At 44.3% G+C, this 14249-nt stretch overlaps 1 protein-coding gene across 2 annotated transcripts in view; it reads left to right on the top strand.

Moving 5' to 3' along the window:
- The window catches only part of IGF1R (insulin like growth factor 1 receptor), a 325796-nt gene that overhangs the window by 261521 nt on the left and 50026 nt on the right, over window positions 1-14249 (top strand). For both annotated transcript variants that reach the window (XM_053581792.1, XM_053581791.1), the window contains exons 6-8: window positions 7386-7600; window positions 9663-9789; window positions 11865-12103. In XM_053581792.1, the coding sequence (XP_053437767.1) occupies window positions 7386-7600; window positions 9663-9789; window positions 11865-12103 (581 nt within the window). The remainder of the gene's footprint in view (window positions 1-7385; window positions 7601-9662; window positions 9790-11864; window positions 12104-14249) is intronic.

Genomic DNA, 14249 nt, shown 5'->3' with positions numbered 1-14249 from the left:
GAATGATGGCTTGTGCCCAGGAGTTTGCGATTGCTGGGAGCTGTGATGATATCACAGCACTCTATCCAGGGTAACAGAGTAAGACTGTGTCTCAAAAAATAAATAAATAAAAAAAGAATATTTATGATGTATTTCTCATCTGAAACACAGATATAAAACCTATATAAAATCTGAAGCATCAGTGGGATTTTTTTAAAGATGCATATTACTACTTAGGTGTTTGGTAGACTTTCACAGGAAAGTTTCAGCCCCTGCCCACGCTGTTAGCATTTTAGATGGGAGGGAGGGGCCAACTGGGTTGAGGTTGTCCTAGCCTGCTGCTGCTCTGTAGCCCTGCAGCTCTGAGGATGCTGGGTTTCCAGCCCTTTATTCCCATGTGCTGCTTCTTAGAGTCTCTCTCTTTAGCTGGGCAGTTGAGAATCTTACCTCTTGTGATGATAGGATTTATTTAGTCTCACCTTCTTACTTGTAACAGAAAAGGTGCAGCAAGGCCAAACACAGTGGCTCATGCCTATAATCCTACCACTGTGGGAGGCCAAATGAGTGGATCACCTGAGCTCAGGAGTTCAAGACTAGGCTGAGCAAGAGTGAGGCCCCATCTCTAATAAAAATAGCTGGGCATTGTGGTGGGTGCCTGTAGTCCTAGCGACTTGGGAGGCTAGGCAAGAGGATCACTTGAGCCTAAGAGTTTGAGGTTGCTGTGAGCTGTGATGCCCCCACATTCTACCCAGGGGGTCAGAAACAAACTCTGTCTCAAAAAAAAAAAAAAAAAAAAAAAACATAGCACATTCTCACCTATGAGAAATTCCCCAAGAGGTCTTTTTGTTTCAGGTATGACCAGTAGCAACGATGCAAGTCTTTATTCTCCTCTTCCATCAGGGACAGTGTTAGTTCCCACTCTTTCATCTACTTCTCTCACTTCTGCAAGAAAGAGAGAATTAGAAGGAGGACGAGAAGGACAGGATGTGATAAACAGATAAATGCCAACAGTGCAAAGCAGAACTAAGTGCCACGGGAGAAAGAAATGTGCCCTGGGCATGAAAGAGTCAGATATCTACCTGAGAAAATCAGACAGGCTTCTGAGAAGAGGTGGCCTTGAAGGGCTTCTGGAAACACTCCAAAAACAGAAGTTGGAGAAAGAATTCAGAAAAGGGTGGCAGGGGTAAAGGCAACGAGTTGGGGCAGATAATGCTGGAGAGAGGTAGGTGGTACTGGGATTACGTAAGATGTTATGATGGGCCCAGGTGTAGAGGTTATAATTCAGGTAGGCCATGGAACATACTCAAGGCTTTTGAGTAGAAGAGTGTTAGCAGAGCTGTCTGAAATTTTAGTTTCAGTGTGCTTTTGGTTTAACCCAGGATAACTTTTATTTCAGTGTTTCTCCAAATTTGCCACATTTTAGAACCATCTGAGGGGCTTTGGGGAAGTAAGTCTGAAGATGTGCAGACGGGCTTCTGCCTTTTACCATCTCTTAATTCTCACCTAGTCATGGAAGGACTCTTGGGGGAGCTGGGGCCCCACACTGTGGCTGGAAACACAGGACTAGTATTGGCAGGCAGTTCTTAATGGCTTGGTCATTATTTCACAAAGTTTTCTTATCTTTATTTTTAAGGCCTAAATTATGCATCACCCCAATTCAGTAGGAATATTTGGGGGTAGGATCTGGGCATCTGTGCTTGTCTTAAGATTCCAAGGCACATTCAACATGCAGCAGAGATTGGAAACTGCTGCTTTATCCCTTTTTCCTTCCTTTGTGCTTATCCCCAAAGCGCTTTGAATTTTTTTTCTTAATTTATTTTCTTGTTGCACTGTTGACTGAAAATATGGTTATTCTTCTTTAGCCTGTCTTATAGCCAATGAGAACATAAGCAAGTGTTTCCGTTTGGTTCAAAAGGATGGGTATTTTGTATCCTTTTGGATTTGATGGAGAACCGAATAATGCAAAGTACAGAGATTCTTCAACTCTGACAACCTGGGCTTTCCAACATGTCACTGAGATCCTTCTCCAAAAATTTCCTGAGCAGTCCAGAACAGGAAGCTCAAGAATGTCACCTAGCCTAGAGCTCTTCAGTCCTCACTGGGAGCTTATTTACTTTTTTTTTTTTTTTTAGAGACAGAGTCTCACTTTATCACCCTTGGTAGAGTGCAGTGACATCACAGCTCACAGCAACCTCTAACTCCTGGTTTTAGGTGATTCTCTTGCCTCAGCCTCCCCAGTAGCTGGGACTACAGGCGCCTGATACAACGCCTGGCTATTTTTTTTGTTGCAGTGTGGCCAGGGCTGGGTTTGAACCCACCACCATCGCTATATGGGGCTGAGCCACAGGCGCCGCCCTGAGCTTATTTACTTTTATGTCACACTCATTGTGAGCTGATTTGGTAACCTGACTTCCATGCAGGTGACAGATAATAAGCAGTATCCCCTCAGAACACAAAGCAGGGGGGTCCAGTCACTGAAAAACCCTAGACAGCCAGGGTTTCCTTGAGTAAACAGGGTTTACTCTGTGTTAATGTTATGTATTTCTAGAGAAATAACCTTAGACATTAAAATCAAGGTTCTGCTAGTAACATAGGAAACAGATTTTGTTGGGATGTTTTGGTTTTGGTTTTTGAGACAGAGTCTCACTCTGTTGCCTAGCTCACAGCAACCTGAAACTCCTGGGTTCACATGATCCTCTTGCCTCAGCCTCCAGAGCAGCTGTGACTACAGAGACCACCACAACACTTGGCTAATTTTTTTTTCTATTTTTGGTGAAGACAGGGTGTCAGTCTTACTCAGGTTGGTCTTGAACTCCTTAGCTCAAGGAATCCTTCCACCTTGGTCTCTCAGAGTTCTAGGATTACAGGCATGAATTATTGCACCTGGCCTAGGATACAGATTTTGTAATCCACGTGTATAAGATTTCTGTAAAATGATTAATTTTCAGCCCTTGCATCAGAGAAAATAATTGTTATCTAGAAAATTCCCTTATTTGTACAACATTTTCTAATGGCATCGGGTAACTAAGGAGTTAAAATTTCAAAGTCTTTGGAATTACCAAGAATTGTTGCCTTGGAAAGAATAAAAACAGATGGAGGGTGTTAGGTTTTAAGAATTGAAATTGGGCTCAGCGCCTGTTGCTCAGGGGCTAGAGCACCAGCCATGTACACCGGAGCTGGCAGGTTCGAATCCAGCCCAGGCCTGCCAAACAACAATGACAACTACGACCAAAAAATATCTGGGCATTGTGGCAGGTGCCTGTAGTCCCAGCTACTTTGGAGGCTGCGGCAAGAAAATTGCTTAAGCCCAAGAGTTTGAGGTTGCTGTGAGCTGTGATGCCGTGGCACCCTACCCAGATGACAGCTTGAGACTCTGTCTCAAAAAAAAAAAAAAAAAAAAGATTTGAAATTGGTGGATGCATGTAGGCATATCTATGCTTTTGTTGCTACCACTGGACTTTGTAGCACTTAAAGCTCTCTACTAAGTTGTTGCAGCTCTTAAGATGAGGCTGAAACATGGCTGCACTTTTGACAGTTCCCTGGAACTTTAAAAAAATATACACTCAACCCTGTGACCTGGCAATTCTCAGATTTGCCTGGTATCTACCCAAAAGAAGTGAACATGCTCATGCAAAGACTTGTATGTGAATGTTCATGGCAGTATTACTCACAAGGGCCACCTCCCCAGGCGAAAAAATGCCCACCCCCTGGAAACACTCCAAACACTCTTCACCAGCAGATGAATGGGCAAACAAAATGTGGCACAATGGACTACTACTCAACAACAAAAAAGAATGAAGGACGCTGCATAGCGCAACATGGGTGAACCTCAGAAACGTTAGTCTAAGTGGGAAAAAATAAGTCCAGACAGAAAAGGGTATGTATTATATAGCTGTATTAATATGTGATTCTCAGAAAAAGTAAAACTATAGAGACAGACAGCAGATAGGTGGCAGCTGAGGGTGAGAGTAGAGATTGAACACCAACTAGAACAAGGGAATTTCTGGGTGATGGAAATGTTCTGGAACTGGGTAGTGGTGATGGTTGGACAGCTGTATAAATTTACTGAAGCTCATGAAACTGTACACTTAATGACGAGTAAGTTTTCTGGTATAGAAAATATACTTCAGAGAAGCTATTTAAAAAAAAACAAAAAACAGGGCGGCACCTCTGGCTCAAAGGGGTAGGGCGCCAGCCCCATATCCTGGAGGTGGCAGGTTCAAACCCAGCCCCGGCCAAAAACTGCAAAAAAAAAAAAAAAAAAAAAAAAAACCAGTGAAACAAGAAGAAATGTTTTCCTATTATCCAGGTGATGCCAGGTTCCAAGGGTGTTTCCCAGCCTTTCCTGAGCCCCCAAAGATGGTGTAACTATCAGATTTGGGGTAGATTGGAAAAGGTGTAAACCAGTCCAGCTGCCAGGGCAAAAAGGCCGAATACTGTATCAGCTGCTGGTTGCTCAGTTGCTGTCGACTCTGTGAGCTGGGATCTGATGCCCCCTAGAGACAACCTTGAAGAGGCAACAGTGTCTCCTTTGAGAAATGAACTACAATGATTGGTTATATATTTGCAGATATTTTTTCAGTCTGTCAGCAAGGGCTGAAAAGAGGGAAATGTCCCTTCCTACCTCCACAGGCTGCAGAACTCAGGCTCGGCCCTGTTTGTCAAGGCACAGGACTTTCCTGTTCTCTGAGACTTTGTTCCAGGGGACTTTGACACTTCAGAGAGCAGAACAGGTCATCCCACACCTTTGTGGGATGATTCAAAGCTCACAGTATCCTTTTATATTTAGCCCATCCGATCTTCCAACTGGCTTCAGGGCTAGCTGAGCAGGGCAGACACCTCCAGTTTGCAGCTGAGAGACTCCAACCTGGGAGAAGCTGAATAACTACTCTGCCCAGAGTTATCACTTAGTAAGTGGTGGAGATGAGTATCACCTGATCTTTGGATTCCCGGATAGCGTGCTCCTGAACCCAGCAATTGTGCCTCCCTTCACTTCCCTCCCCACCCCTGCCCTTAGTGGAAACGTGTGGGAAGTGCTGCTACTCAACTCAGAAATTAAGACAAGCCCCTGATTGCAGCCACAGATGAACCAGTTGAGTGTGTGCTACCTGCTTGCTGGGGTTTATCTGGATGCAGATAACATACAGGTGCCCTCAAGGAAATAACTGGCCATGCCGAACCTACCCCTCTGGCCTACAGATTGGCAGATGGGGGCTAGCCAAGTATAGAAACAAACACTTTCAGCAACATTAAGAAGGCTGAGAGCCAAAATACCAATGTCCATAAAACCCAGGCATCATGGAGCCTGTGGGAGCTAAAGAAAAATAAACAACTTAATTTTTTAAAATATTCTTTGAATGTAAAGACAGTGAGCTTAGAAGCAATTAGGAAATCACATTTACTGAGTAATTTACTTAAGTTGTCATTTCCTTTAGGAAACAATGAAAATTAAAGCATATGTGTATTTTGAAGATGTGCAGACGGGCTTCTGCCTTTTATCATCTTTTCAATCTCACCTTGTCATGGAAGGAATTTGGGGGCAGCTGGGCCCCAAGCTGGGGTTGGAAACACAGGAGTGATATTGACAGGTAGTTCTTAAGGGTTTGGTTATTATTTTGACAAGGTTTTCTTATTTTTATTTTTATTTTTATTTAGCTTCCATCAGCTCCATGATGCCTGGGTTTTATTTATACTGGTATCATGACTCCCAGCCTTCTCAATGTTATAAAAAAATGTTTGTGTTTACTGTAAAAAGATAATCTTGGCTTTTCAAAGTGATTAATCAAATACACAATTTCAGTGTGCCTGCCATTCAGTTGTCAAATTCCTGATTTATAATTCATGCTTCCTCCCTTGGGGAGAAGAATGTTTTGTTCAGAAAGTATTTTTGGTGAGGTTCTATTCCCAGCTAGTGAAAATAGTTTACTGAAAGAGGGCTCATCCTGGGCTGAGATGGAAGTTTGACCTGATTAATTGGCCCGTTCTCGCAGCCCAGAGGTTTTTTTCACCAACAAGGAGATTTTGAAGGTAACTCAAATACCTAGAAGCGGCCAGATCTATTGGGGTCATTGTGCTGACACTGCAGAATTTCCTTCAGAGCAGGAAACGCTCCCTGATCAAAAATGGGTGTTTGGCAGGACAAATCTTTTTCTACTTCCAAACCTCTCTTTCAGTTGTATGATGGCTCAGAGTCCCACCACCCTCTAGTAGTGTCATATGCAGCCTGACAGTGAGAAGGAATAGACCTGGATGGGGTCTGGCCCCAGGGATGACAGGGCCAACTGAGCCATGTCCCAAGCGCTGCCCCCCTGGACATACACCTTGCATTGCATATACTATGTCTGGGGTCATTTGGACAATGTCTTATTTTCCTTTTCCAGGACATGTGTTAGGGAGTAAACTCTTAATGAAAGGAAAGGATTATTGACTTGGATGTTTTTGCCACTGATTTGGTGACTGCTGTCCCCTGTCTTCCCTTCAGGGGACAGCTGGGTCTGCTACTCATGTGCACACCCACTATGACCTGGAGCTGCATCTGGCTCGGTGGGCTCTGGAGCTTCCAGGACTCGCTGGAGCTCAGCCTCTGCTACACCGGTGGTTTCCAAGTGTGGTCCTGGGGCCACAGCAGCAGGTGTATCACCTGGTACTGGTAAAGGTGCAGACTGTCTGCCCGCTGCTGACCTGCTGAATCAGAAGCCCTGGGGGTCATGCCCAGCACTCTGAAATCAGCTTTGTGCATGCTAAACTTGGAGAACCACTGTGTTGGATGCCAAGTTCCATTGCTGCCCATCAGGGGCCTTTCCTCCTCTCCCATACCTTCTCCAGGAACTGGAGCTGGGGCTTCTCAGGGTGAAAATGAAACAGGAGAAAGGAGAAGGCCCAGGGCTGGTCCACCCCAAGCCTGTCTCGCCGTCCCATGCTATTTCCCATCCCTTTGTACGCTGCTGATTGGGTATGGGTAGGATCGACTCCCAGGGATAATGGGAGACTTCCCAGCAGTCGTGTAAGCTGTTCCGGTTGGGTAGCAGAGCACATCTGTTCTCCCATGGACTGATTTTAAGTGCACTGTACAGACTCAGCGCTGAGAAAAAATAACCTAAGGCATTTCTTGAGAATGATTCAAGTAACATCCTCCAGTATGAGAAGCATTATTTGTTGGAAATAGAGATCATAACATTAATTAGTGTCTTAAATTGATTTTAGTATGTTGTCCTTGAATCATGTTGCCATTAACATGGACTATCCATTCTTTTGTTTATTATTATTTTTTCTATTCATTCATATATTGCATTAATAAGTAAATCTCTCATTGCCAAAGGAAATGAATTATGACACGGGGGGCAAAAAGATGAGAAGGGGGCCAGACCTAAGGGCAGGTGCACTAATATTGGTTTCTGTGCTTCTAGGAATTACTCCTTCTATGTCCTGGACAACCAGAACTTGCAGCAGCTATGGGACTGGGATCACCGTAACTTGACTATCAAAGCAGGGAAAATGTACTTTGCCTTCAATCCCAAATTGTGTGTTTCTGAAATTTACCGCATGGAGGAAGTGACAGGAACTAAAGGACGCCAGAGCAAAGGGGACATAAACACCAGGAACAATGGAGAGAGAGCCTCCTGTGAGTTGATGCGTTCAAAACATCATTGGCCCAACCATCCCAATACGGGTGGACCTGCCTGCCATCTGGGACAGTGGCTTTTCTTTGCAGACCCCTCCTTGTTTCACTTGATGGATCCACTGGACCAGCTAACTAGCACTTTGCTCCTGCTAATGTCTGCCAAGTTGATAGTGAGCAGCTTCATATGTATTCATATTTATAGATTTTCGTGAGCATTTATGTTAGTGTGTTAAACACTTATGAATAGGTTCTTATGCAGACTTTAAAGCAATGTTTACAGAATGCATAGAGTTAAATGTCCTTTAATACACAGAGGCATGGTTATATTATTTTCAAAGAAGAGTCAGTACACTTTAGCCCTGTGTGTTCTGGCGTGGGGGTGGAGGGGTCTCTGCAAGCACAGGCCCTGTGTGCCATGGGTTCCCTGTCCTGTGGCCACATCTTTCTCCCACACCAATGTGAAAAAGATGGAGTGAGCCTGCATCCCCAAGCTGATACTGCTTTTTAAATTTAGAAGAATATAATCACAGCCTTGTGCTGGTTATAAAACTTTTACTTTCAGATCGCCTGTCAGAGATATAGCAGTGCAATTCTCATCTAACTTGCAGAGAAAACTGCTTTTAAGAGCTTTGTGGCTCTGTTTGGCTGGATAGGGTTATAAATTGTCTCTTCACCTTTGGCTTTTAATAAGGGAAGGGTATTAGAAAAAAAAATACAGTAATTTACATGATCAAGAGTGATTTGTGTATGCATGCCCTCCCCCACCACACACACACAGAGGTGACTGTGAAATGGTTAGCACTGGGCTGTGGTCTGTTTTGCTGGTATTTGGATTTACCAGGCTGATGCTCAGGCTGCTCAGGAGCAGTGTAAGGGGAGGGAGGGAGCTGGATCCAGAGCCGGAGAGCATCCTCACAGCCAGCACCATCTCCTCCCATTGCCCACCTTCCTCCCTCCAAAGCACCAGCCTTGCCACCTGCTTTGACTATAGTAAAAGCAGATGAATCAAAGCATTTTCAAAGTCCTCTTCTCCTTAAGAGTCAGCCAGACTGACCTGTCAGATCGTGGTTTCCTCTCTAACACTTCAGCAGGGCTGTAGCATTTCCTGATCCCAGTCTAGCGCATTTGGCCCTAAAGACCTTTAGTTTTTTATAGCCTTTGGTCTCTCTGCTTCACCTGAGTGTGCAGTCGGATTAAGGCAAATAGGGGAGAAAGCACCACTTGTCAGATAGCTTTGGGTCTCCATTGGGTACGCAGTCATCAGCCCTTCCCTGGTTTCTCTTCAGAGTTTGAATTTGGTCCACAGAACAGGAGGAAGCCTGGGGCAGCTTCCTTGCCCTACCTGTCAGCCAAGACTCCCTTCCTGTGGAGCATACTGGACTTGGCCGAGTGGAAGTGTTCTTGTTTTGTCAGTGTCTAATCTAGTGCCCCCGTGTTTGTCAGCACTGCCTGGGGGGTCTCAGAGGAGTTCCTGTGTCCTTCTAGTTCAGTGGTTCTCAACCTTCCTAATGCTGTGACCCTTTAATACAGTTCCTGTGGGTCACGGCCCACAGGTTGAGAACTGCTGTTTTAGTTTGATACCAAGTGTAGACCAAGAAAGGTTTCTTTTTGTGGTGCACCTGTGGTCTCTTACCTGGTTTTGTTGGTTATACAGGCACAAGCAGATATCCATCACTGCAGAACAGGTGCCACCATCTCTTAAGAAGATTTGGCTTAAAGTTTTACTCTGACCCTAACAGGCCACCTTTGGTAGCCAGCATCTTAGAGATTGGGCAGAAAGATAAGGCCTCCTTGTTCACTGAAGTGGTTCTTCTCTTTCAGGCCAAGAAACACTCACAGGTTCATATCCAATTCCCTGGGCAAGTAGCCAGTACACCTGACTGAACTAACACAAGGGAATGAGCTTTATCAAGCTCCACATGGTGAAGTGCATGGGTTCTCAGTAGAGAGTAAGAAAGGGACTCAGCGTGCACACCCAGCTGTGGGGAAGCTCAAGGCCCAGCCAGGTGCTTTTCAGAGACGTGTGTTTCTCTGTCACTCATGGATATACTCTGTGCCCCAGGTGAAAGCGACGTCCTGCATTTCACCTCCACCACCACGTGGAAGAATCGCATCATCATAACCTGGCACCGATACCGGCCCCCTGACTACAGAGATCTCATCAGCTTCACCGTTTACTACAAGGAAGCGTGAGTTTCTCCATGTGGTGGTGATGTTCTGTTGACGGGGCTCTGAAGGCAGGGAAGGCCAGTGCCAGCCTTTGGTCACTTGTGTTGGATGAATAAAGGAAGTCAGCAGAGTCCCTGGGGAGGATCATGCTGCATGTCTCTGCTTCATCCTCATGCACCCTCCCTGGCTGTCCTGACATCTGTCACAGCCTGTGATAGCCACAAATGAGAAAATATTAGCTTGAGGCCTTTCAGTCTTCAGTGGATAATTAGAGATGTCTGAATAAAATAGACCCAAAGAGAGGAAAGTTTGTTGTTATGGTTGTTGTTGCTTTTTCAAGAATTAGGTCAGTCCAAACTGTCATGAACTATATGAGGGTTTTGGTTGACATACTGTTTCAACCCTCATATCCACTAGTCCTACTCAGGAAACACCCGTAGGACCCCTGGCTCTGTAGAAATGGCTCCTGGACTATTGCTTCATTTATTCCTGTCATTGTCTCCCTGGGCCTCTCCTAAGCTATTATGACCTTCTGCTCTAGGTCATGAATCATCTAAACAAAGGCAGGAAAATAGAGAGCAACCTTCATGTCTCAAACCTTCTGTGGCTTCCCCCAGAATCTGCTGGCGATTTTTCTTGAGCCATCAGGTGGCCTTCACCTGTCTAAGCAGCCACATATTACTCCTCCAGATAGCACTCTCTTTATTTCTTCCTTTGCCTCCTGTGTCCAGGTGGTTCCCACAGACTACTTAGGCATCTTCCTTGCCCTGGTCCTGACTTAATGCTATGGGCCTCTCTCTCAGGTGCTTGGCCTCCCAGTAGCAGGAACCAGAGGCACCAATGGCAGCATCTTGTACCATTTTCCCCTTCTGGAGCAGGGTCCTGAAAATGGTCATGACCGATGAGAAATGGGGTGCTCAAGATTACTGGGCATTCAGGCTTTGTGTATATGGGCATTCCTCATGATCTCTCATCATGGCTACAGACAGGGTTACGTTAATGTTTGTCTCTGAAACAAGCCAGTGGCCTGCAGCTGTGTACCCCTATCCAAAAAAGCATCTTTGCAGGATACTTTATTTTTATTTAGTTAGTTGTCTTTTTTGAGACAGAGTCTCCCTCTGTCACCCTGGGTAGAGTGCCGTGGGTCATCATAACTCACAGCAACCTCAAACTCTTGGGTTTAAGAGATCCTTTTGCCTCAGCCTCCTGAGTAGTTGGGACTACAGGCGTCTGCCACAGTGCCTGGCTTTTTTTTTTTTTTTTTAATGTAGAGACAGGGTCTCGCTCTTAGGCTGGTCTTCAACTCCTGAGCTCAGGCAATCTACCCGCCTGAGCCTCCCAGAGTGCTGGGATTACAGACGTGAGCCACCGCAGCTGGCCTTCGCAAGATATTTTATTCTCTTTGATATTCACACCAGTGCTTTGTCAATGTCAGCTGGTAATTTCTCTAAGGAGTTGATGCTGGTTTCTAAGACAATCTGCAAACTAAATATTTGAGTATTATGAGATACTTAAGTATCAGAATTGTTTGTGAACAATTTAGATTTTTAGAAGTTCTTTTTGTTTTTCTATAGGAAAGTCATTTTTCTCCGAAAGTTATACCAATAGCTGATGTTTGCATTAAGCGACTGTGTTGTTTTTTTTCATAATGGTGAAAAAAATCCTGTAGTTGAGGGGAGAAAAGTAGCATTTGCATATGTTCTTAGGAGCAGTAACTATAGAACTTAACTCTTCTTGAGGCGGAGTGTTAAGTAATATACCCTGTTTCCCCGAAAATAAGACATCCTCCGAAAATAAGACCTACTTACAGGAAAGATAAGACGTCCCCTGAAAATAAGACCTAGCGCATCTTTAGGAGCACACCTTAAAATAAGACACTGTCTTATTTTCGGGGAAACAGGGTAGTGCATGAGTACAGGAAACCTAGAGTCCAGTTGCCTAATATTATTCTTCTATGAAAATGTAATTGAGTATTTGTTTTATTTGGAATTTCTGTTACAGAAAATGTGACATGTTAGGCCTCTTGGGAAGGTTTTTGAGTGCTCTGAGGTCAGAGCCCTGAAACCTCCTCTGAGTGTGGTCAATTGTCTTTCAGACCCTTTAAAAATGTCACAGAATATGATGGCCAGGATGCCTGTGGCTCTAACAGCTGGAACATGGTGGACGTGGACCTCCCACCCAACAAAGATGTTGAGCCTGGCATCTTACTGCATGGGCTGAAGCCCTGGACCCAGTACGCCGTTTATGTCAAGGCTGTGACCCTCACCATGGTGGAGAATGACCACATCCGTGGGGCCAAGAGTGAAATCTTGTACATTCGCACCAATGCTTCAGGTACCCACACCCAAGATGGGCCCCCAGCACCTGCAACTTCCTCGTGAGCTCAGTGTACTTATACAAGGTGTAGTGGTAGTGCTAGCAGTGAACTCTGCCTCTCGTCTGTCTTGTCAGTACATTCTATTGTATCATATTCTTTTTCCCACTTCTGATACCACAGGCTCTTTGTTTCCTTTTCTGGTCTTGATAACCATCCTTTATCCTGTCTCTCTGCTCTGTCCTGATGAGCCCAGATCCTCCAGGGTGCTGGGTTGGTTTTACTGGAAGAGTCCAACCAGGAAACAGCTGTCTTTGGCAGCCCTTTTTGTTTATTTTGATGTTTCAACCTCCAGGAACAAACTGAAACCATGCCAGTCTGTTCTACTTACTTCATGTGGTTCACTGATTTTTCTCATCTTCATTCTGTAACCATTAAGGTTCCAAGGAGGTAGACAAATGTTGAAAAACTGCAGACATAGTATGTTGTAGGTATTCAAAATATTCACTGATGAAATGTTCATCCATTTCCCTTTATCTTCATGTTCTAAACCACCTCATTTCTCAACTCCACATCTGGAAACAATAAAAGCAAACATTTGGTTATATTTTCCAAGTACATAAAAACTAGTTTAGAAATAGGAAAATGCACTTCACTTGTGAATTTCTGGTTGTCTTGGTCTGTTGGGATGCTGTAACAAAAATGGCATGGTCTGGGTCACTTGTAAACAATAGAAACTGATTTCTCACAGTTCCAAAGACAGTAGACTCCAAGATTAGATTTGGTGTCTGCTGAGAGCCTGCTTCTGATTCATAGATGGACACATAGATTTCATTATGTCCTCACGCTGTGGACAGGGTGAGGGAGTGCTCTAAGGACTCTTTTATAAGGACACTAACCCCATACTTAAGGGCTTCACTCTCCTGACCTAATCACCAAACCCTATTATAATATTGCCACTTTACGGATTAGGATTTCAGCATGTGAATTTGGGGAGCAGAAGCTTTCAGTCTACGGCACTGATAAACATGCTTTCATAACAGCCATTATTTTCACGAGGAAGGTGTTTTTAAATACCCATAAACTAGCATAGATTGAGTTTAAATGGCAGAGAGGGTAAGAAGAAAATGCTGGTGGGGAAAACCTTTGCTTGTACACACCTGCTTCCTCATCTCCCACCACCACATTGCCATGATCCTGTTAAGAGGTTACAATCGTGGCACTGACAGTAAAGTATTTGTAGAAATAAATTTGTCACAAGCTTCAGATCCTGGGCATGGGTTGGTGTATCAGAGTTTCAATGCAATAGAATAAAGGATTTTGTTCTGTTTTGTTTTTGAGACAAGATCTTACTCTTATCACCAGGCTAGAGTGCAGTGGCCCAATCACAGCTCACCGCAACTCAGAGCTTGGGCTCAAATGATCCTCCTGCCTAAGCTCCCAAGTAGGGAGTACAGGTGTGTGCCACTGCATCCAGCTAAGTTTTCTTTTCTTTTTTTCATTTTTTTTTTTTTTTGAGACATTTTCCTCTGTCACCCTGGGTAGCTCACCACAACCCCAAGCTCCTAGACTCGAGTCATATTCTTTCCTCAGCCTCCCAAGTAGCTGGGACTAGAGGTACCTGCCACCAACCCAGCTTATTTTTTCTATTTTTGATAGAGATGGGGATCTTGCTTTTGTTCAGACTGGTCTTGAACTCCTGAGCTCAATTGGTCCTCCAACTCTGCCTCCCAGAGTGCTGGGATTACAGGCGGGAGCCACCACACCTGGCCCAGCATAAATTTCTCATCTTAAAAATTGGAAGTAACTCTTTGCAGCAATTCACTGTAATTGAGAGAAACAGGAATCTCTTATTATTTTGACAAATTCTTAAGAAACTCATTTTTTTTCCCCAAAGGGGGAAACCAAGTGCTGTACAAATTTAGTCAGTTCACTACATTTTGGCACTTAGCCTTGCAAGTGGTAGGGACAGAGAAGATCTTCTGCCTGTTTTTTTGTGATACCTATCCTCGAAATATCCAGGAATAGCTGTTTGTTTTTAAAGTACTTATTTTTGGAAACGTTAAAGAGGTCAAGCATCAAGTGGTTATGCTTTTTTTTAAAAAGCTGGCATTAGTCATAACTAATCCTTTTCCCAAAGTATCCTTCTTTAAAGGTGTTCAGAAC

Source organism: Nycticebus coucang, chromosome 2 (genome assembly GCF_027406575.1).
Source record: "Nycticebus coucang isolate mNycCou1 chromosome 2, mNycCou1.pri, whole genome shotgun sequence".
Lineage (NCBI taxonomy): Eukaryota > Metazoa > Chordata > Mammalia > Primates > Lorisidae > Nycticebus > Nycticebus coucang.
The sequence above is the reverse complement of the archived record's forward strand: the minus strand, read 5'-3'. Positions and strand labels throughout refer to the sequence as shown.